Genomic DNA, 24491 nt, shown 5'->3' on the forward strand with positions numbered 1-24491 from the left:
GTAATATAGATTAGAGTCAGTGGATTAGTCCAACCGGTGGGATACCACTTAAAAAAAAACGTAAAAAGTTTCACTTTAAAAAGCATACTTTTCAACTTCTTCCCTATCCCTTTGCTTTTTTTGTTGCAGGTTACATAGGAGGAGGACCACACCAGGACAGCAAGAGGACCACACCAGGACAGCACGAGGACCACACCAGGACAGCACGAGGACTAAGTTATAATAAAAGATAGTGTAAGATAATTATTAGTATAATTAAATGTATAATTTAATTTATAATTACATGTATAATTTTAATCTATTTATTCTTCTACCCTTAGCACATTACACGCGTGTGACATTTATATTTAATGTATTTTATTTGTTCACGGGTTACATGTTACTTCGATTCCATTCATGTTTTACTACTCTTTTATCATTTTTTTATTTGGTTTTCCATTTTTCTCTTCATTATCAATAGTAATTGTAAAGATTTTCCGAATAAAACTCTTAGGGTGGGGCATAAGAGTGGGGCTCATTAAAAATCATTCACGGGGTGATCATTTTCATTTCATTTTCTTTGGTTTCCATTAAATTCGGATGGGGACATCTTCAGGATGCACATCCCGGGTCTTCAGAAGCGGTTACCTCCTCGTGGTTAGACCTGGGCAATGGTATTTTACTTTCAGTATAATGTTTAACATATTTTATATGTTATGCATTCCATTGCAAGTAAAATCTAGCCAAAGACCGCTTACAATAAACATTATAATTGTAATTAGTTTCTTTTAACTTCCTAATTAATACCATATTCTTTTATCCCTTTCCTTAGTTCCTTCTATCCATTTAATATACAGAAACTAATTACTTTATAATGTTTCTTTAATAATTCTTACATTTTTACAGGTATTCCTTACCTTTAATTTCCCCCACCAACCATCAGACCTTCCCTATTTCTTTCACTTTCTTTCTTTTCCTTTATTTCAAGTATGCTCACATGAATTAGCATGCATTCAAGTGAGTTTACTTAACTTTTGAGGTGGAACAACTTTTAGATTTCCTTTTTTTTCGCGATTTGATATGCATAAAATATGCATTTAGCATAGGCACCGAAGCGACACTAAGTCGATTCGGTCGCTATCCGTTAGTCAGGCCTCACCGGTCCTGCCGTTAGCACTATGGTCGGTCGTCTTGTGAAGCCGAGGTTCCTCGTAATATATAATATTAAGATGCGTTGTTTTTTTATTCGCGATTTGATATGCATTAAGTATGCATTTAGCATAGGAACCGAAGCGACACGCGTTGGCGATTCGGTCACTATCCGTTAGTCAGGCCTCAACCGTCTGCTGTTAGAGTAATGGTCGATCGTCGCGTGAAGCCTAGGTTTCTCGTAAAAAAATTAGAGTCAGTGGACTAGTCCGATTGGGGGGAAACCACTTAAAACAAAAATCGTGAAAAGTTCCACCTTAAAAGTTCTTCTTTTCCCTATTCTTTTCCTATTCCTTTTAATATTTTCTTTGCAGGATGAACTATGATGCCAAATTCCGTCCAAGAGAAGGAGGAAACGAACCATAGGAGGACTACGTTATGGTAAATGATAGTAGAATATAATTATTTCTATAAATAAATGAACTTTTTTAATTCGTTTATTGTTTCAGATAACAATTCCGACCAAGAGGAAGGGGATGTGGATTAGAAGATGGACCAGAAGTGGACTAAGTTATGGTAAATGGTAGTAAAAAATAATTATTTCTATAAGTAAATGAATATTTTTAATCAGTTTATTGTTTCATATAACCATTCCGTCCAAGAGGAAGGGGAAGTGGATTAGAAGATGACCAGAAGAGGACAGAGTTATGGTAAACGGTAATATAAAGCAATTATTTCTCAATGTAAATGAAATATTTTAATCCATTTATTGTTTTTCTCGTAGCATTGTACATGTATGATAATAATTTTTAATGTAGTTTCTTTTTTTTAAAGATGCCATGGATTAACCAAAAATTATATACATTTATTTTTATTATATTATAATTTAGGTAGATTGAAAATTATTAAATATAAAATATTCGTAAAACTTGTAATTTCTGTATGTGCATATATTGAAATTATACTAAAGTGTATTGATTTTTAATAAAATCATTGATGTTACTTTAATTTTATTCAGATGGACTCCTCGTTTTCATTTTCTTATTCAGTTTTCAAATTTTTCTCTTCGTTATCGATAGTAATTGTAAAGATTTTCCGAATAAAACTCTTAGGGTGGGGCATAAGAGTGGGGCTCATTAAAAATCATTCACGGGGTGATCATTTTCATTTCATTTTCTTTGGTTTCAATTTAATTCGGATGGGGACATCTTCAGGATGCACATCCCGGGTCTTCAGAAGCGGTTACCTCCTCGTGGTTAGACCTGGGCAATGGTATTTTACTTTCAGTATAATGTTTAACATATTTTATATGTTAAACATTCCATTGCAAGTAAAATCCAGCTAAAGACCGCTTACCACTAACATTATAATGATAATTAGTTTCTTTCATTTTCCAAATTAATATCATATTACAATTCATTACATTGTTTTCCCTTTAATACTACCTTCATATTATATCCCACATTAAAATACTCGATTTATTTTCTAGGAACACTAATCTTGTGCATTCTTTCAGACGTTTTTGACGTGCAGTGCGGTCGGTAAAGCACGTCTCGGTCGCGTTCGCGTTCGCGTTCGCGTTCGCGATAAAAAACTTTTATAGTTTTTATTTTCGTTACCGTCCACCCATCGTCATCCTAAGGGTAGGAGACCCATCGGGCATTCATCACTGAAGATTAAAAGTAAGTATAATTTTTCTATGAAACATTTTCTATGATAAATTTTCAATAGTTTTCGATTACGACGAAGATATTAATCGTTCTTTTTCATTTTCTGTTTCAGAACATCATTGCAATCGAGCGCGTAGGCAATGAGGTACTCGAGTGTTTGCATCGTTAAACAAAAATCGGAAATTTTTCGGGTAAAGAAACTCCGAAAGTTTCTTTTATTCGGTTTATACGTGTGCCATCGTCATCCTAAGGGTAGGAGACCATCGGGCATTCATCACTGAAGATAAAAGGTAAATTAATTTTTCTATAAATATATTTCCTTAATAATTACTTATAATTTTTAAACTATAACAATGATTCTAATCGTTTTGTTCTTTTCTCTCTTTTCAGAAGGCTAAGTGTTAGTGCTAGTGTTTGATATTTGAACTGCGTGCAATGCAGTTGTAAAAATTAGAATCAGTGTCGTGGCCGCGATAAGAAACACGTAAGTTTCTGATTTCGTTGGAACCGTCTACGGCATCGTCATCTTAAGGGTGGGAGACCCATCGGGCATTCATCAATCAAGATAGAAGGTAAATTCATTTTTCTATTAAACATTTCTTTAATAATTACTTGTAATTTTTAAATGTAACAATGATACTAATAGTTTTCTTATTTTCTTTTTTCAGAAAGGTAAGCAAGTGTTGGTGTTTGATTTTTGAACTGCGCGCAATGCAGTTGTAAAAATTAGAGTCAGTGTTTGTACGAATAATTAAAAAATACAATTTTTATCGCGAAGTAGAGTCAGTGTTTGTACGAATAATTAAAATACAATTTTTATCGCGAAGTAGAGTCAGTGCATTCGGTCATCGTCACCCTAAGGGTAGGAGACCCATCGTGCATTCATCAATGAAGATTAGAAGTAAGTATATTTTTCTATGAAACATTTTCTATGATAAATTTTAATAGTTTTTGATTACGACGACGATATTAATCATTCTTTTTTATTTTCTGTTTCAGAACGTCATTGCAATTCGTGCGCGAAGCAATGTAACGGGAGTGTTTGATCGTTTTAATATAATTAAAATCACGGATTAGAAGCACGATCGTTCGTTAATAATAAATTCGGTCGCGTTTCGCGTTCGTGTTCGCGTTCGCGTTCGCGTTATTTTTTAGATTTATATATTCAATTAACTGCGAGCAATGCAGTTAATTGCATTAGAGTTTGTTCGTATAAAATTATAGTTTTTTAATTTGAAAACAGTCGTACAGACTGTTCGCGAAGTAGAGTCAGTGAAGTGCATCAGTGAAGTGACCGCCTATCGGGAGTGAAATTTTTGTGTTTGCATTGACTGCGTGCAATGCAGTCTTTGAATTAGATTGTAGAATCAGTGTTTGTACGAATAATTAAAGTAACATTTTAATCGCGAAGTAGAGTCAGTGACCGGGCGTAAATTAAATTCAAATCGTATCGCGTATGTAGATTCAGTGTTGTTCGCCGTTTAAGAAAAATTTCGGTTTCGCGATAAGAAACTCTTTTATAGTTTCTTATATTCGTTTACCGCGATATTAGAGTCACGGGAGTGCGGGAAAAGTGCATCGAGGAATTCTCCGATGGATCTGATGGACGAGGGATGCAGCTGGACCATTTGCTACGAAGTAGGAGTGTTTTGGAGCCACCGCAGAACTTCTAATGCTAATTGTTCATATTGCATACATGCGTCATTTTATTTTAAAATGCCACATATATGTAATATAACATTAGCAGGTCGTGAGTAAAATTTAAAGTCCCTCCGGTGCTCAATCATGCCGAGGATGAAAGGTCCCAATCGGCACGAGTTACTGGTTGTAATTATTCCAAAAAATTATTGACGAGCACATGAGTGATTTAAAAAAGGATTAGTCCTTTTTTGAAATTGCTCATGAAAACTGTATATTTTATTGTATTTATATTATTAGTCAGGATAGGTCTTCTTGTCTCATCGGTTAAATTCATTTAATTAACAGTGCAATTAATTAATGCACTTTTCTTTTTATTACGTGTTTCGTTCGCGTTTAGTAGTGGTGAAATCGAGTATTAATTTACTCGATTTCGTCCAATAAAGCATGTAATAAATGTCTTACATGCATTGCTTCGTACTTAGTTTATTTAATCGCGATTTTATTTTCGATATAATAAAAAATGAGCAAGAAGACAAACCCATTCGCGACGGATAGACTCTGGCAATTAAGTGGCGGCTCAAAGCCCAGTTCTTTCATTAGAACAGCCATTTAACGAAAGAGTCGTCCGAGATTTTTATTATTTTTTTAAATTCTTAAAATCTTTTTAAAGTCATTATAAATGACTTGTAGAGTCATAGCCCGCTTAGATTATATGAAGAACTTTTTATATAATTAATCAAATCTTAGATTAGGATTTTCAGCAACTAATATACTAATCCCCGTTTCTCCCCCCTATACTTTCTGCGTTCTCATTTATGCGTGTGCCCAGGTGTACTCGTATGGGTGAGAAACGGTTAGTATAGGTTTTTAGTTTTAAGTTTTTCCCCCCCATTTGGCGTCTGTCATTGTGCTAGTGATTGCACGGTGTACATTGCACATGTGTGTGCGGTTAGGAATGTGCATTGTACATCGTTTCGCGATGTAATACCGCGCTTATTATTTTTTAAAGTTATTGAATAAAAATAACTTGTAGAGTCACGCGTACGATACGAAATTTTCTTTTTTAACAATCGTTTTGCATAGTAGAGTTACCGCATTTATTTGTGGAAACTATGATATACTCGTATAAACTAGTATGCATATATACTAGTTTATACTTGTATTTTTGCATTAGTCATTTATGCAATAATCACTAGCCTTGACAGACGATTACAGCAATTGGTACGTACTCCCATAAATTTAGAAAACGCGTTTGAACTAGGGTGTCGGAGGTGCCCCGGGGCATGCTCTCTAGTTTAGGCTTTTGCACCCTGGTGGTATGTGTGAGAACCGTGGAGTGTGTGGGTGGGTATGCATGTGTATTTTTTTGAGCGAATGTGAAACTTTAATTATAAGTAGGTAGGACCCCGGAATGGCACGTGGCATACTTGCACTTTTCAGTGCGAGTCCCCACCTCCGGGTTTTATACGGAATTGTCACAAAATTCTATCTTTTTATTCTATCTTGCTTGACTTGTAAATCTTTTTTGTGACAATTCTGTAATATGCATTATGTATCATGATTCAAAGGGATTTGCAACCATTTAAGAAATTCATTTCTATTTCGATTCTATCTCGAACGAGATAGAGTCGAAATCAAATCCGCAAAACCTTTGATGAATTGATACTTAGTTTTAAGTATTATAACTAGCACTTCGCACTATCGCGATTTAGTCTTTGAAATGTTTCATATAATTAATATAAAGAATAATTAAATAAAAATATTGCAAAGAAATGCATTGCATTTTTAGTTTATTTTTATTTCAATTCGATTATATTACTCGATAGTAAAAGTGCGAAGTGTTATTAGGTCATCGATTAGCATAATTAACTGCTCGGACATTCGATTAAATGTGCTCGTGTAATATGTGCACAGTCGATGAACTTTTAAGTTCGTTGATTGTCCACGAGCTAGGATAGCTAACGGGAAACGCGAATGCATTTTGTAATAATTAATAAATAGAGTCACCCCCTTAACGAACATCGGAATTATTTGCATAAGATGTATGATGAAAGAAAATAAATGGAATTATTTCATATATATATTGTAATGTGAAATGTATTTCATTTATATTAGTGTAATAAGCAGTTGAGAGTAATTGGGTGAAAATGTCTTGAAGTCGTTTCTAAATTGTACGACCATAATTTGGCATATTATAACGGTTTGGTATTAGAATAGAATCGATACTTTACATGGTTAATAATATTCCTTTCGGCGATGAGATATCTCTCGACCAAAAGGTAATAATTATTTTCTATGTAAAAAGCTCAGGATGTTTTACTAATCACATTTTTCTTTTTCAGGGTTGTGTTAGGGTCGGTTAGGTTTTTTTTTATTATATAGAATCAGGGACGATTCTAATTCTATATCATTAATCGTTGTAATATGCCAAATTATGCGAATACTTTTTGGAACGATTGACGTTTTTGGTCAAAGATTCTTTTCGTGCTCGCACGTAGGGAATGTCCGACAGTAGGCTTGAAGAAAGAAGAGGCTAAAAGCCGAAGAGGCCCCCACTTAATTGTGGCTCAAGAGGGCAACTACAGACTTAATGAGTTATTTTCAAGTTCGACAGCATGGTTGAATCTTGAAAATAGCTCGTTGGTCATTTGATATTTTTATTGTTTTATTTTTTGTTTTGCTCGTCAATAATTTATAATGGTTATTAAGAATGGTAATAATTAAAATAGTTTTCTTTCTGTTACAGGTGACCATCGTTGGATTTGCCATGCCACCCACCAAAGACCAAACATAATTTTTCCTAAAAATAAATCGAGTATTACGAAAATTTATTTTATAAATGATATTTCATTTAAAAGATAGAAAATACTTTAAAATCATGATAGAGTACAATACCATTCCCGAATTCCCGCTCCAATATCATATCATTTTCTAATTTCCTATTACACAAATTTCCCCACTTTTCATTCTTCATTTCATTCGTAGAAACTAATTATCTTATAATGTTTTTTAATGTCTCTTTTATTGTTTTAGGTATTAAGATTTATTCAATTATTATATTATGTATTGAATTAATTTGTATTTTATTTTGTTTCAGGATATGATTAATTCCAATGCATTTGTAAGTATTGGATTTTGATCTAGAAAAGGAATATGCTTTCGATGCATTCATGGTTCTTCGCAAATCTAAACTAATCTTTCTGTTTTCTGTTTCAGGTTCGTTTCCAGTATTTTTTTTAATGGGTAGCGGGTAGATTCTTTCTTAGCAAAGAAAGATCTACTTCAGGGATGCGACCCTGCCCACGCGAGCCTTGATTCTATCTTACTCCCAAGGATAGAATCATGTCCTTACCTAAAATTCCACCCACACTAAACGATCCTATTTTTAATGTTTTGTTGGCAGGTTGAATTATGTAGATAATGCAACACTTCGTCCAAGAGAAGGGAGAAACGAAGAAGGACTGAGAGGGGGAGACTCAAAAGAGGGACTGAGTTATATTGAATGGTAATACGACATAATTATTTTTACAGGTACCATGAAACACCACCAAATTATATACACTTATTTTTATTTTACTATATTTTAGGTAGATTGTAAAATTAAAAGATTACACATTATGAATATTTTCAATTTAATATGGTGTAATTTTCGTATGTATATATATTGCAATTATACTACAATGTGTGTTACTTTTCAGTAAAATCATCGGTGTAACTTAAATTTTATTAACATGCATTCCTCGTTTTATGTTTGTGTGAAGAAAATCATTGTTGATGCACTTTTATGTTCTTGCAGATACCATGGATCAGTCCAAATTTTTATAGATACCATGGATTGCATTGGATACCATGGATCATTCATTGCATTTTGCAAATCTAAAATAATCTTATCTTTTCTTTTTCAGGTTCGTTTCCAGGCCCTCTTTTCTCCTTCTTCCATCCCCCTTTTTTTTGTTGTTGCAGATTTAATAGAAGGAGGACCAGCCGAGGACCAGCCGAGGACCAGAAGAGGACTTTATTATAGTAACGGATTGTATAAGGAAATTATTATTATAATAATTAAATGTATAATTTTAATATATTTATTCTTCTCCCCTTAGCATCGCAGGCATGTATTAATTATTTTTAATGTATTTTATTCGTTCACAGGTTCCATGTTATTTCAATTCTATTCATGTTTCACTCCGTTTTTATCATTTTATTATTTGGTATTCCACTTTTCTCTACAAGGATTTTCCGAATGAAACTCTTAGAATGGGGCCCAAGAGTGGGGCTTATTAAAAACGTTCTCGGGGCTTTCATTTTCTATGGTTTCAATTCAATTCGGATGGGACATCTTCAGGATGCACATCCCGGGTCTTCAAAAGCGGTTACCTCCTCGTGGTTAGACCTGGGCAATGGTATTTTACTTTCAGTATAATGTTTAACATATTTTATATGTTAAACATTCCATTGCAAGTAAAATCTAGCCAAAGACCGCTTACAATAAACATTATAATTGTAATTAGTTTCTTTTAAATCCCTAATTAATATCATATCCTTATTCCTTTTTCTCCTTTGTTCCTTTTATCCATTTAATATACAGAAACTAATTACTTTATAATGTTTTTTAATAACTTTTATGTATTTACAGATATCAGGGAGTAGTCGAAAATTATAGAAATTAAAGTTGCGATGTATAAAAGAGATTGTGCATTCGATTCATTCATTTTATCTTTCTATGTATTTATTGTATTCTTGTCTTTTTTTTTAATCTAGTAAGACTTTTTTTTCTGTACCCGTTCAAAGACAATGGTTTCAAATGGGTAAACTCGAGTCGTGCATCGGAGCTGATACACACATTTTTTAAATTATTAGTCGTATATAAAGCACGTTCGTATGATTTACGTAAAGATTCCTTAATGATTAAATTATAATTTTTCTTAAAAATGTATTGTACATATATATACTTAAACTTTAACTTTTCACTTAAATATGAATGACTATGTAGACGATTATTTAATTCTAACAGTGAATAAGTAAGCTACTCGAGTGAGCCACTATAGTGGCCATCGACCTGGAAAAAATAATCGCAAAAGCCACTTTAGTGGCAGGCCGGCTAAGGCCTATATCGGTAATTGTAGTGCTCTACCTTTATCTTTTCGAGCGTCGGTAACTGCCACTGTCGGTAACTACCACTGTCGGTAATAGTCGACTTAAAAATTTTTTTACTCTACGCCGGTAATATTTTGTATTTAGGTTCCTGACGGTCAGTATTATAAAACTACAAACTCTCATTAAAAACGGTCGATGTTTTAAAATTTACCGACAGTGGTAGTTACCGACCACTGTCGGTAATTGCCGACTTAAAAATTTTTTTACTCTACGCCGGTAATATTTTGTATTTAGGTTCCTGACGGTCAGTATTATAAAACTACAAACTCTCATTAAAAACGGTCGATGTTTTAAAATTTACCGACAGTGTCGGTAACTACTACTGTCGGTAATAGTTGACTTAAAAATTTTTTTACTCTACGTCTGTAATATTTTGTATTTAGGTTCCTGACGGTCAATATTATTAACGTACAAACTCTCATTAAAAACGGTTGATGTTTTAAAAATAGAACATTACCGACAGTTACCGACGGTGGTAGTTACCGACGGTGGCAGTTACCGACAGTGGCATTTACCGACGGTGGCAGTTACCGACGCTCGAAAAGATAAAGGTAGAGCACTGCAATTACCGATATCGCCCTTAGCGGGCCTGCCACTAAAGTGGCTTTTGCGATTATTTTTTCCAGGTCGATGGCCACTATAGTGGCTCACTCGAATAGCTTACTTGTTCACCGTTTGAATTAAATAATCGTCTTCATAATCATTCATATTTAAGTGAAATGTTAAAGTTTAAGTATAAAAAAATGTCTAATATATTTTTAAGAAAAATTATAATTTAATCATTAAGGAATCTTTACGTAAAACATACGAACTTTCTTTACATACAGCTGATAATTTAAAAACATTTAGATTGTAAAGTACTGCTTTTATATACGGTAACTGTTGAATAACAGTCAACGTGTTAACTAATATTTTGGTATTAGATTTTACTGGATCAATCAATTCTAGTGCATCTTTAAATCAACTCTATGATGCATTTATTTTTTATACATGTTCACACATGTATATGTGGTACTTGATTACATTGTTACCAGTCAAATAATATTATCCAAAATATGTAATGTATTTGTAAGTAGAATATGATTTATTTATTATTAGTATTCACATACGTTTTATGTTATATTATTGAAAAAAATATATCACACACAAAGTATATTAAACTTTAAAGCAATGAAATTATTGATTAATTGTTACAGGTTATTTTCACAAGTGGACATTATCCAAACATAATAATTTTGCTTCAATTAATGAAACCAATGATGCATACAAAAAAAACTAACGGATAAGATATAAGAAGAAAATTAATAAAAAATATTATGAACAAAAGACTACATTTGTAAGTATTGAAAAATGCATGATTCCATTTTTAAAAAATTATCACAAACTTTGCATCTTCTACATACTACCATATAATAAAAAATCAAACATCTTGTACATCAAACATTTCTTCATATCATCAAAATTGTAAAAATTATATAGGTGGCCAATTTGAAATGAATAATTGGAACTAACTAAATTTTTAAGACTGCAGGAGCATGGTCAGATTATCTCTGTTATTAATTACTTCTTAATTATTTCTGTTATTTCATATTATTATTTTACAAGTATTGCAGAGGAAATAGAAAGTAAAAAGCAAAAGAAGAAGAAGAAGAAGAATTAGAAGAGGAAGAGGAAGAGGAAGAAGAAGAAGAAATGAGAAGTTTCCTAAATAGAATTAAAATAGCATTATTATCAATGTTCAAGATTTTTCCATAAACATGTCTCTTTATTATCATACATGAGAAAACACGGGTGATTTTCGATGAGGTCGGTGGTGGGTGCGATATTTAAAGGGTGTTGTACATACACGCTAAACACACTTACACGAGTTACATCGTTGTTGTGTCGTCGTTCTTGTCCTTCTTGTAAGAAAAGTAAAAAAGGGCTTTTGTGCTCTTCTTTTTTTCTCTTCGTCAAATATATACGAAATCCCCGTTATAGTTTATTGCGAACGATATTTGAAATTTTACATCGTGGTAAAATTCAAGAAAATACGAAAAATGTAACGTGATTTGCGTATTCAATATGGCGGACATAATGGCGATCTCTTCTTTAAAGTTACAATTTTTTTTTTAATTAGACCGACAAAATTCACGTTTCGTTATAATATTGTCTCTTATTTCTCTCTCTTTCTCTCTCTCTCTCTCTTTGTCTTTCAATTTTTTTTCTTTTTCGTTTTTTTCTTTTTTCTTTTTTGGGAAGGTTCCTCTTTACTTTCGACACATTCTTACGTGATTTTTTGTTACGAAAAAGAGAATGACGTCGATTGATTTACATAATTGCGATTTACATTAATCACTTTACGAACAAAAATGATGTGCATCGATAGGAACGCTTCGAATTTCATTTCGAATAGACATTCAAATTAATTTACTTGGTAATATAATAATCAGAGTTGGGTACAATTGTTTGAAATGAGAACAAAAGAACAGATGACGAATAAAATGTTATTCGTTTGTTCATATTTTTAGCGCCTAGAACAAAATCTTTCTTATTTTATTATCACGATGAATATTGTTTTTCTTACAATTACAAAATAATTATTAATTTTCTATATCGATATTACAAAGATATTTATTCTCTGTTTTTTTTTATAATTATAGTATGACTAATGGATAATAGGTACAATGAACAAAGCTTATACAAATAATATTAAATAACGAATACAATTTTATTCAAATAAATTAATAAAAATTTAATAACGAATAATACCCAACTCTGAATCACGTTAATTCGTACTGGTACGGACGAATCATCTTAATTGTTATTTCAATATCCTTTTTTTAAATTCATTATTTATATATCTTTTTCTTATTATATTATTATATTATAATAATATCTCTATTACACTATTATGCGTATTCTCCTACTTGTTATTTTTAAAATTAATTAATATTAATATTATTAATATTATTAATAGATTGTTTCGTCCTCTTTAACCACTTATTATTATAATTATTATTATTATAATTATTATTATTATTATTATTATTAATATTAATATTAATATTAATATTCCTGTTATTCTTCAACAGAACATCATATTAAATATTCTTTCCATAGACATTATGATCCTACTCACATGATTATAGTTACAATTACCGTTATCCTTATCATTATTTCTATAATACCTATGACGAATACATTCTTCTTATCGAGATGACAAATATATTTAAAATATCGAATATTTGTCTTTATAATTGTTAGCTATAAATTAACGTTTTTTTATACCCTGGCACATTATTTGTATTTTCTATGATGGTTGTTGAATTATCGAAATATCATTGTATATAGATAGTATTATGCGTTCAAAATAGGTGGTGGTGCATACGTGATTTTCGATGAAAAATTGATTTTCATTTCAAATAGATTTTGTTTTTCGTTTGTTACTACGTTTAAATTGTTGTTTGCCAATGTTATCGTTGCTATTTCGATCATTACTACTAATTACTATTACTACTACTACTACTACTACTACTACTACTATTACTACTTGCTCTACAGTTACAAATAATCCTATTAAACATTGCACAGTAATTACTATTTTATTTCTATACTTATCATTTATAAATTACCACCATTGTGTTATCATTACAAATCATTTCCATTGTCACAGTCGTTGTGGTTTAACATTTTAACGTAATAATTATTGTACAGAACTAGTCACGTGATAAGTTTCGAAACCAATATTTAATTTTCAAAGAAAGAAATAATAAAAAATAAATAATTATTAGAATGTACAAAAAAAACAATAGATTATTTTCTATTTGGAAAAAAAAATCTTCTAAGAAAATTTCCAAGCAGTCGTCTATATATAATACGTTGTAGGTCTTATTTCATTTATTCATTGATCGTTCGTTAACTGGAAACGATTATTTTGTTATAAATAATTCGACTCAATCTTGTACATTGAGAATTGCACGAATATATCTGCGTATTCTTTTTTCTTCTTTTTTTTTTTTTTTGTCATCTTGTACTTTTCATAATTGTAATTCACTTATAGACCTTTAGGCATTCGTCATTGTAATAATTTGTTACTATACAGTTTCATATTTGTACATGTAATATTGTATATATATATACGTATATAGAGGGTTGGGCCAAAATTCTTGGTACAAGTGAGATCTGAGAAATAATTAAGTTCAAAATGATAAAAAAGTATAAATCAAGAATAACGAAATCTCTTAATTCAATTTCTTAATAAATTGCAATAAATAAAACGTCAATCTAATACGTGTGCATCTTAATTGCTGTTACAGATTTCATTACAGATATTGTTTCTTATTAATATATAACGCTAATAAAATTTAATATAAGATTCGTGTGCTAAACTAACTATTGAAAAGTATCCTTATAATTTTCAATAGTGCACCTCATCGTGTTTATTGATAATTAACATTTTAATAATAAAACAAATAATCTAATATATAATAATAAAAGTCTGTAATCAAATTTGTAACGCCAATCAACAGATGATGATGCACACACTGATCGATGCTCGGATGAATTGCATTGCACGCAATCATCAGATTGATTTTTCATTGCAATTTATTAAGAAATTAACCATTCTAATTATATTTATATACAAAATGAGATTAATCTAATCGCGTAATTTTATTCTGATTTCATATCTACCAAGAATTTTAGCTGCACCATGTGTGTAAGAACATGGGAAAGATAAAAAAAAAAGAAAAAGGTGTTGAAACAATGTTGTCGCAGGATTGCTCATAGTAGGGTCTCCTGGGAATAAAATCGCGAAGACATCTCGTCAGCGGATGTCCAAAGTATGGTCGATGATTGCGTCAATTTAAACGTTATCGCGGAAATGGTAGCTGATCTTTGCAATTGTTTGCAATTTCTGTTATCGATTACCGCCATCGTAGGGTCGTTTGCGGGGGAATCCGGTCAGCCCCCGTCGTACAATTCTCAGCAGGAACATTCCTCCTGCCTAGGTAACTCGTGTCCAAGAGAATCCTATGATGAAGATGAGAAATAAATGAAGAAAAAAAAGTGACGGACGGGATATGGTCAAGATGAAGAGAAGAAAGATCATTTTATGTCATCGTGTACGAAAGAAGTAGGGGGGGGCCTTTTTTCATCCGATTTTGAAGTCAAATCTTATTCATTCGTGATAGACTTTAGATCATTTTTTTGTTCGTTTGTTTCTTTCAGTTGTACATTTTTAGGCAGAGCGCGAACAACAAAACGGTAATCGAAGATTCGAGTCAATTGGCGTTACTGAGAAAATCTTTAGGACCTTTTTAAAATGACAAAATGTAGGGATCATCTGTGTTTACCTTGGTCAATTCAATACTTCCAGGTGTGCTGGAACGTTGAGGTGGTGCGGAAAATGGTATCTTCTCGTAATGTATCGTGCCACGGTACAATGCGCTTGGATCTAAACTCAGTGCAGCCTTTAATGCACTTTTTTTCAATATACCATTGACATTGTTAACGTTAGTATTGAGAACGATCCGATTGGGAGAACAGGTACGCGTGTTCGGCGTTGAATTACTCGTCGTGTCGGTCGACGTATTAGCCGCTACGACTGCCATCGAATCGGAATTAGTATCGGTCGTTGTAGTACTTTCATTCCCATTTTTTCTGTCGGCAGCTAAATCCGTTCCATCGCTGTTTTCGCTGAAACGATCGTCCTGATCGTCGGGTGGATCGTTTCCGTTGTCCGAGGGTTCAGACATTTCTTTCGTCTCGTCGTTCATCCTAAACGTTTCGTTACGTTCGTCCTACAACGAAATTAAATGAAATATTATTTTTTTATTACCATTAAACAATTTCAAATGGGCTAAAATTTTGATATTTACCTCGGTTCTGCTATTAACGTCGTTGTCGAGAATCGCACGAGCGTTTCCAAGACTATTATCATCATTATTTATATTCTTTGAATTATCTTTATAGGAATTACTCTGTCCTGGTTGTTGAGTATCTCTCGTTCGAACCGTATTATCGTTCGTAGATCCACTTTCGAATTTTTTCTTATGAGTATACGACATGTTATTTGCAGCTGGTTCGATGCGATATGTCACTGAACGAAAATCCATGTCTCTTGGTTGCATGTAACCATCGACAAACGCGGACTGCAAATAAATACGATTTTGTCATTTTTTCTTTTTTCCTCTAGATTTTTCTCTAGATTATTTAACAAACACTCACGTCAGAATTTACATTGATGCATTCCGTTTCAGGATCCGGCCTCATAATAGTTATCTCACGATCGCATGCTGGTAAAATGTCGTAATTCGGTGTTGGATGATTTATTACGTCGGGATCCTAACAAACAAAAGATTTTTTTCATATGAAACTTACGTAACATTATACTTCATTTTGAAATCTCAATTAGGACAATAAACGTAGTTCAGATTATTTTATCGAAAAGTATCATGCGTTAGTCTTGTTAAAGATCAATTAGACTCAAAGGATTTAATAAATAATTTATCTCATTTCATTTCTTCGTGAGAAAAAATAAATATAATTTACCTGCAAACAATAATCGATTCTTTCGGTGATGGTAGCAAAACTCGGTCTATCTTCCGGTCTTGGGTGCCAACAACGTGTCATTATTCCATAAATAGGATCGGGACAACCGGCTGGTTTTTCCAAACGACCACCTGACGTTACCATCGACATTACCTCGCGATTGGCACAACCGGTATACGGCATATATCCAAACGACATGATTTCCCAGAGAAGAACACCGAAAGCCCTTTAAATCGCAAAATCATTTTAAGTCATTTATTATATATATATATTTTTTTTTCTAAAAAGAAACCTACTACTAAAAGATATTAGAATCATTTTCATAATAACGATAAAATATAATGAACGAATTTAAAAAAAGAAAATGATTTTCTTTGATCGAAAACGTTGAAGACTAACCAAACGTCGGTTTTCGTTGTAAATATGCCATCGAGGAAACTTTCCGGGGGCATCCACTTGATAGGTAACATCGCTTTACCACCTTTCCTGTAATAATCACTTCTGTATATATCTCTGGCCATACCAAAATCTGCGATTTTGACAATACGACCGGATCCTTTGCACGTGAGAAGACAATTACGTGCCGCTATATCGCGATGTATGAAACGTGCTTCTTCCATGTATTTGCAACCATCGGCAACATTGTATCCGCACATTATCAAATCGTACATATTTAAAGTGGTCGGACGATCCTGATTATGACAATTCAGAGAAATGATTTGTATACTTTGAATTATTTTTGTTAAATCGTATCAAACAAATAAAATTAGAGATTGTTAACCAACCGGTCTCGGTCTTTCTTCTCGAAGAAAATTTTTCAAATCACCGCCAGCTAATAATTCCAATACGATGTATCTCGGATGCCTGTCGAAAGATACTCCAATAAAATGTACTATATTGGGATGACTAAATTTACTCATGATAAGGGCTTCCATCATGAAATCAGCTTCAGCTTGAGACGTCGTCAAGGATGGTAGAGTTTTAACAGCTACCGGGTGTTCCTCGTTACGTCTGTATTTGTATACTCCTTGAAATACCTCACCGAAAGCACCTTGCCCGAGTGGTCTGGTTTTTTATCATAAAATGAATGAACTAACTTGTCAGATAATCCAACTCGAAGAAATAAAAAAAACAAATAGAAATACTTACTTGACCAAAGTGATATGTTCACGTGGTATCTGATATAAATCTTTAATACTGTATAAATTCCCAGCGAATTCGTAATTAGGATTAAATTCTGTCATCATAGTGTCCGAGACAACTCCTAAAGCTGTCAGTTCGGTACCGTTTCCAAACATCACTTGGCGACGTCGTAAAAGAGCTTTACGATTCTGATAACGATTATCTGCGAGATGAACACACGCAACAACGAAATATTAATTTCGACAAAAATGATATATTCATTTTTAATCTTCGATCTATGAAAGAACAAATTCTGATAGCTTACAAAGCATCCAACCGAGTCCGGTGAAAACCAATAATAAAATAGAACTGGAAACTATCAACGAAATCATAAACTTTTGATAAGACACGTTTGAATCGTTGGCCACTGCAATAGACACGTTATTATCTTCAGAAAATATTGATATATATGTATGTAATAATCGTAATATCTAGATATTAACAATTTATCACTTACTGTTACAGGATTTGGAATCATTATCGAGTATCCAACCAAGTGGACACAGACATTTGGTGTCGCTCAAATATTGATCGAGAGCAACGCAACGAAAATCACAACCGCAATTACTAATGGCAGGTATTATATAAACTTCCCCGGGTCCAGCATTAGCCGCAGGTTTAAAATAAACGTGAAGGAGATCACGGGAGACGTAAGAATATCCACCCTCGCCGTTACCGGAATCCTTTAAACCGGTACTACCTCCTGCGTGAGTATTATCGCTCGTTTATCCAGGTGAGTATGAACGTTTGGTACAATTAAGAAATTTATGGAAAGTAATGATCAACGATCGTTAACAAATTGTATTTACCTATATAACCACCACCCCCGCCACCTGTTAAACAACCCCCACCACCTCCACCAAATCCACCATTACCGTAACCTTGTTTTCCGGAACCACAACCAGCACCACCGTATCCTCCCCGAACCAAAGGAATTCCAGCTGCTACTCGTGATGTGCCACTTGAACTATTCCAACCACCCCCAGGACCTGTTTCGATTAATATTATATTTAAAAAACAAACCCTATAGATATTTAACACAGTTACCTTAATAGTAAATTGTCTTTTAGCGATACCTGCGTTGTCAGTAATCGCTAATCCAGAATGAGGTTTGTCCGAAAGTTCCGAAAGACCTTTTCCATGTTGTATACCATCATCGACATCTGGTCCAAAACGTAATCCCAATCCACCACCACCGGCAGCGATTAGCAACGGTTCATGATCATTATTGTTTTTTAACTGTAAAACAATTTCCATGTATATATTTGAATTCCACGTTTAATTCTTCTTCCATTTAATCGTTTTGCTCACGGTAAATATAAGTAGCACCACCCCCGCCACCACTGCCATCTTTCACCTCCATTTTTCTCACTTCTTCCATCACAGACGACACACCGCCCGTTTCTGTTATTACATCGTATCGTGGGTTACACTTTTTCGTTCGCCATCCCAAATTCTGTAAATTCATTAATCGTTTCGTTTAAATACAACCCATTCACAATCACGCTTTTCATTTAATTTTCGAAATTATTTTCTATGAAAAGAACTTATGGTACCTTGGGGTTTGACTATTAAATATTACAAAGGTATGGAAAATTATATGTATAATAAAATGGAATGAAAGATTTGTTAGAAATATTGTTACCTTAGGACACGCGTCAGTTCCAGGTTGTCCAATCATAAAATAAAGTTGATCACCCTTTTCCAATTCAACGACACCACGAACAAATGCACCCAAGGAATTTCCTATGTCACCAGCACCTCGGCCACCGCGTGCACCCATTCCAATTAAACTATTAACAAATTATTTTCCAATCAAATCCCGATATTACATCGATTAACTTTTTCATTTAATTTTATATACAATTCTTTCGAACGTAAAACAATGAGACTCTATATAGAATAAATATTCTTACGTGTAATATCCACCGCTTGGTGCGATCCAGCTTTGAATTCCAGTTAAATTGGCAAAAGGAAAATTTGTTTGATAGGATTTAGATGGCAATTCAACCATTTTAACATTAGTCCCATTATGTTCTTCCATACATTGTTCTGCGGTCGGACCTATTCTACCGGTAGCACCACAAGTTGTTATATGGATGACTACAAAAATAATATACAGATATAAAATAATATAATTATTAAATATTTCATGAAAAATCATTCAATCGATTATACCTGTTTTATTAACAAAGTCAACGTGTGGTTCTGGAATATTTTCAGATTCTATTATTGGATTATTGTAATCGAAACTCCCAACAACTTCTGGTGGTACTCCTAAACCATAAGATTTTCATAATGAATTATTATTTTTCAAGACTTTTAAGTATAATATTTATTCATATTATTAAAATGATTGTGAGATAGTTTAGAAATAATTGATTAATCTTGTATTATTTAAAGCTTACCTATACCGAAACATTCTGGACTGAGAGAAATATCATCTATTGCTATATCACCTTTCGAACCATACCCTTTTCTTATTTCAAATAGAAAATAATACCTGAAAGATAAATATTAACTCGTATCATATATTAAAATCTTCCAGTCATTATTATTTATTTATTACATACCTATGTCGGACCTCTGGAAGAGGAATAGCTTGACTATACCAATCGTCACTTCTGTCGCTAGAAGACCACCATAATAATTGCGTACTATTTCTATGTGGTTTAACTTGAACCAAAAATAATCCTAAAGAACCACGCGGTACACCGTGACGATGATAAAAGAATCGTATCTGACAGCTATGATGATAAGAACTATTTGGATCGTTACTATATGGTGGTGTTGGATTAAACAACGGGCTTTCCAATAATCCTTCATAACCATAATTTCCTCTAGCAGTATTCACATAAACGTATGTTCCTAGAATGATCAAATGATTCAATATTCTTATTGAATATTTTCATTCAATTTGATATATATATTTGAAGAAAATATTAAAAGAAAAATGTGTTATACCCGTTGCATTGCGATAAGTATGATCATAACTTGGTCCAGATCTTTCGGTCGGTGTCGGACCACAATGAAGAGTCCAATTGAATACATTTCCTGGAACATTTCTCCAACCGCACCAGCCATGTTCGAAATTACACCTCGCATGTGGCGGCATTTTATCTAAAATTGATCATTCGATTATCAATCGAACGATCAGCGTTCGAGTCATTTTTTGTTGCTTGACTTTTCATTCAAATCGTTCGACGTTTCGTCGTATTAAACAAATAATTAGATTAATTTTGTAAGATTACCGCAATCTGGACCTTCGTCTTCTCCCTGTATGCAATCTTTCGTCAAATCGCATATTCGTGTTCTGTTCAAACAGGAACCATTATTGCAACGAAACATGTCGTCCGTGCAAACCATAACTTCCGGGGAATACTCTGTTAAGAATATTAAACGTAATTATAACTTGACAATCGAATTACGAATTACGATAAATGTCAAATTGATTTGTTAAATGTTTTTTTTTTTTTATTACCTGGAAAACAATCGATCAAACGAATATCGTCAACGGCTACGCTTGATTTGTTATAGGGTATAAGAAATTCTATAATTAGACGAAATTTTTGCTGAATCGCGCCGATGTTGAAACTGAAAAACTCCCATCTAAATGTTGAATAAATATATATATATATCAATACGTGTGCACCGTTAGTTGATTTTTTTCTTTTATTTTTTCGAATTTCATAAATATATCGTGATATATTAAAAAATCGTCATACTTACACGGCATTATTGTTCCCACCGCGTTCACTTGCAACGTAAGTCTGATTATTCGTGTCTATTATGAAATTTATAATCCCATTTCTCATTTGTCTTTGTAATAATTTCAAAGTCAGATGACAATGTGATCCACTGCGTGGTATATACTCGGAATATATCATACCATTGCCGTTACCATAGAATTGTAGATAACTCCCTTAAATAAAATAATCAATCGTTATTATTAAAAAGATTACTACTACCCTCTATTATTTATAATAATAATAATAGTAATAATAATAATAAATGCTTGAATCTTATTATTAATCTTATCAAAATTTCACTGAATTAAAAAACAACTCGTGGGATACATTTACCTTGAATTCCAGTTGTATTTATGACTTCGTGTCTAGCGTTTGAGGTAATATTATGCCAATACCATTTACAGATACTCTCCATATTGCAACGACCATGTAAAAGTTTAGTTTCTTTATCATCGCTCATGGCTAGTCGTAGATCGTTAATACCACGTGAAAATCTTTTTATCCACTCGTCGCGATCGCAATAAACGCTGGTTATGCAACACAATATTAAAATGATTTTCAGCAAGGAGTATTTGTTATATGTCACTTGTCTCTGATTTGATTGTCGACTCCAGGTGGCTGGAATCACCGGATTAACAGTCGCGGTTCCCAGCTCAAACCGCTTTGCTCTGATCATTACTCTGTGACTTCGTCCAGTGAATTACTATCCTCTAGATCTTTAACGTATCCTATAATAATTATTATCATAATCACTATATACGAATATTTATCATCATTAATTATATAATATAAATAATATAACAATCCGTTTTACCTTCGAGGATTACTCGGTGTCTCGTCAAAATTTTATCGAAACGCACGTGGCCATGATGCCACAAACGACACTTTAATCTTTCTTTGAAGATGACACGACGACGATATTCCCTTAATACTTTCAACAACCTTTTATTATTATTATGATTATTATTATTATTATTATTATTATTATTATTATTCGTACGTGTCACAGTCATTCGGAATTGTTCAATATTTTGACGCATCACGCGTAATACTTTGATTTCTATTACGTTTGTTTAATCTTATTAAATTTCTATACGTTTTACGTTTGCCTAAAATTTCATCAAAATAATTCAATGCAAAATTATATAGAAAGGATAATATGTTCATTTTTTTTTCTTCTTTTTCTATTTCTTTTCTACGGTTTCATTTCCAAATCGATAATCTCTTCTATCGTATACATCTCTCGCGTAGAATTTGTATTTCGAATAAAAACAACCTGGACGGGGAACATTTGCTGAATTCGTTAAATTCACGATACGTTTAAACGCGTTTGATATTTTTCTCTAGATTTAAGTAGATGCATCCGGACTGATCTTACTACTGGTGCCAGTTCTCGGTAATAGAGAGGATACCACCCACACCGGTTGCCGTACCGGAAATTATGAAATATCGGCCAATCAGTTATGCCATTTCCGCCAATCACGGATTCATCTCCGGCACCATCACCTAGGTATCGCACCATTAACTTAAAACATTTCAGATGATAATTTATCAGCTTGGTTATATACCGAAAAATGTTCACTCGCGCTCGTCCAATGGCAATCACGATGGATGATAATGATAATACGTTGATCATAATAATCGATAATAAATTATCGATAACGGTTTAAGAAAAATATTAACTCGATCAAACGGTGACATTATTTCGAGAGAATTGTTATCGCGGTAGGAGGAAATATTTTCGGTCCATTTTCATCGATCGTTTGGCTCGTTCGCGAAGCAACTCACGGTTCAAAGGTTAAACGGCAACCAACGTTCACATTCGCGTTATCATTCTCATCATTTTCCCTTTTTTAATTCGTCGATTAACTTTTTCCTTCGTCGACCACCCCCCTCCCCCTTCCCCCCCGCCACCCCATCGAAAAACAGGATAACGATCGTACGAATTAAATTGGATCATATGATTTGATTATTTATCGATCGCACGAGGGATAAGTTTCGTATTAAATAAAAAAAATATTTTCAACTTACCTTTGTCAGAATGAAAATTCATCTCGTGTTATTTTGTTCATCAATCACAGACAGACAGACGGACAGACAAACAGACAGACAGACGTTCGTAATATAAATTTCGATTAAACGTAAGCGGTAATAATTTAACACGATGATACTTGATCCAACACAAAGGTGTCAAACGTAATGACGACACAGGAATCAGCTAACACGAGAATGAATCACGACATCTAAGCACATCCGGTCTCTCTTGCCAGCTATCTCATCCCTTATTGACTGTTACAGTGGTCAACCGTGACCGGTGTTTCATCACTTTTAAAGGGACCCCCTCCTCCTGCCCCCCTCTCCATGATTGTCATCCGTGATTGACGTTACTTTATATTATTATTCTAATATTTTGTAATCCTCCAAATGGTGATGGTGGTGGTGATTCCCTACGATAAAACGTATATATAAAAAGAAAACTCTTAAATTACAATCGCAACGTTATTTATTTTCGAGTATTTTTAAATGAAAACCACCTACCCCCCCCCCAAGAAAAAAAAGAAAGAAAAACAATTAAGCCCCTCAACAGGAGGAAAAAGAAACAACGATCGATTGATTCGACGCGTGAAATTATTTGTTGGCAAAAAATAAATAATAAAAATTTGTAGGAAAGAAAGTGGGGGAAGGACGAGGGTTGACGAGGGGCTGGGGGATTTAAAAAAAAAGAAAAAAAGGATTCAACGGAGGATGAGTTGAGAATGATTCAAGAGTTTAGGCTACTTCGAGGTTCTCTACTCGATATTTCTTGCAGAAAGGTCAAACGAGAGGTGACGGGTAACGAAAGAAAGATAAAAGAAAAGAAAAGAAAAGAAAAGAAAAGGAGGAAGGAGGATTTCCTCCCTCTTCGATGCTTACTGATCCAATCTCAAGTTCGAATGTTACCCACCCCGGGACGACGATCCCCCGGCTATAATAGTTATTTCACCATGAAATTTTCATCCCGATCAATAAACACCCTGCGTCCACCGCCATATTTTCTTATATCAAAACGTAGTATTTTTTACTAGCTTTCTATCTATACTTTAACGATATTTAATCAAATACTATCGTAGATTTTGCAAATGTCAGATATTTTAATCTCCAATCGCGTTTCGTTACGACGTTCGATGATTGATAAAAATGAAGGTAAAAAATAGTACACCCCCTCCCCCCTGTGTCGGAATTTAATGGCGACGACGACGAATAACACATCAACAGATCTTCTCTCCTTCTTTCGATATCATTTCGTACCTTTTTCTTTCTTTTTCTTTCGAACAGAATTTGTTCTTCGTGATCTCCCCTTTTCTTTTTTCGGCGATAAAATATACACTTTTTTATTTCTTATTTTTTTTTTCTTTTCTTTTTTCCTTTTTCCTTTTTTTTTTACGCGGATAAA

General features: G+C 33.3%; 1 protein-coding gene and 2 long non-coding RNA genes across 3 annotated transcripts; 2 read left to right on the top strand and 1 right to left on the bottom strand.

Moving 5' to 3' along the window:
- The first annotated feature begins 1446 nt into the window (after positions 1 to 1446).
- On the top strand, positions 1447 to 1728 carry LOC122515860. The gene is made up of 2 exons (XR_006303409.1): positions 1447 to 1569; positions 1638 to 1728. It is a non-coding gene; the product is annotated as an uncharacterized LOC122515860 (long non-coding RNA).
- An 8630-nt stretch (positions 1729 to 10358) lies between these two features.
- LOC122515849 lies at positions 10359 to 11535 on the top strand. The gene is made up of 2 exons (XR_006303394.1): positions 10359 to 10661; positions 10790 to 11535. It is a non-coding gene; the product is annotated as an uncharacterized LOC122515849 (long non-coding RNA).
- A 2691-nt stretch (positions 11536 to 14226) lies between these two features.
- LOC122515836 (ALK tyrosine kinase receptor) lies at positions 14227 to 23407 on the bottom strand. Its single transcript, XM_043633340.1, has 25 exons — positions 23090 to 23407; positions 21873 to 22167; positions 21392 to 21786; positions 21039 to 21231; positions 20791 to 20918; positions 20561 to 20692; positions 20274 to 20429; positions 19883 to 20177; positions 19718 to 19812; positions 19488 to 19586; positions 19226 to 19412; positions 18955 to 19102; positions 18622 to 18765; positions 18386 to 18551; positions 18119 to 18298; positions 17767 to 18012; positions 17575 to 17676; positions 17277 to 17472; positions 16913 to 17192; positions 16527 to 16819; positions 16128 to 16353; positions 15804 to 15920; positions 15455 to 15727; positions 14930 to 15376; positions 14227 to 14606 (listed from the first exon to the last, which is right to left on the bottom strand). The coding sequence occupies exons 3-25, from the start codon at positions 21732 to 21734 to the stop codon at positions 14559 to 14561; spliced, it is 4494 nt and encodes a 1497-aa protein (XP_043489275.1). The 5' UTR covers positions 21735 to 21786; positions 21873 to 22167; positions 23090 to 23407; the 3' UTR covers positions 14227 to 14558.
- Positions 23408 to 24491: the final 1084 nt, after the last annotated feature.

Source organism: Polistes fuscatus, unplaced genomic scaffold (assembly GCF_010416935.1).
Source record: "Polistes fuscatus isolate 324 unplaced genomic scaffold, CU_Pfus_HIC Scaffold19, whole genome shotgun sequence".
In the NCBI taxonomy this organism is placed as follows: domain Eukaryota; kingdom Metazoa; phylum Arthropoda; class Insecta; order Hymenoptera; family Vespidae; genus Polistes; species Polistes fuscatus.

Coding starts and splice junctions, on each gene's coding strand:
- LOC122515836 (XM_043633340.1), bottom strand. CDS start 21,734: ATGATCAGAGCAAAGCGGTTTGAGCTGGGAACCGCGACTGTTAATCCG. Junction 18,552..18,621: donor GTGGTGCTACTTATATTTAC/CGTGAGCAAAAC, acceptor GAAATTGTTTTA/CAGTTAAAAAACAATAATGA. Junction 14,607..14,929: donor GAAGTATTGAATTGACCAAG/GTAAACACAGAT, acceptor TCTTCATCATAG/GATTCTCTTGGACACGAGTT.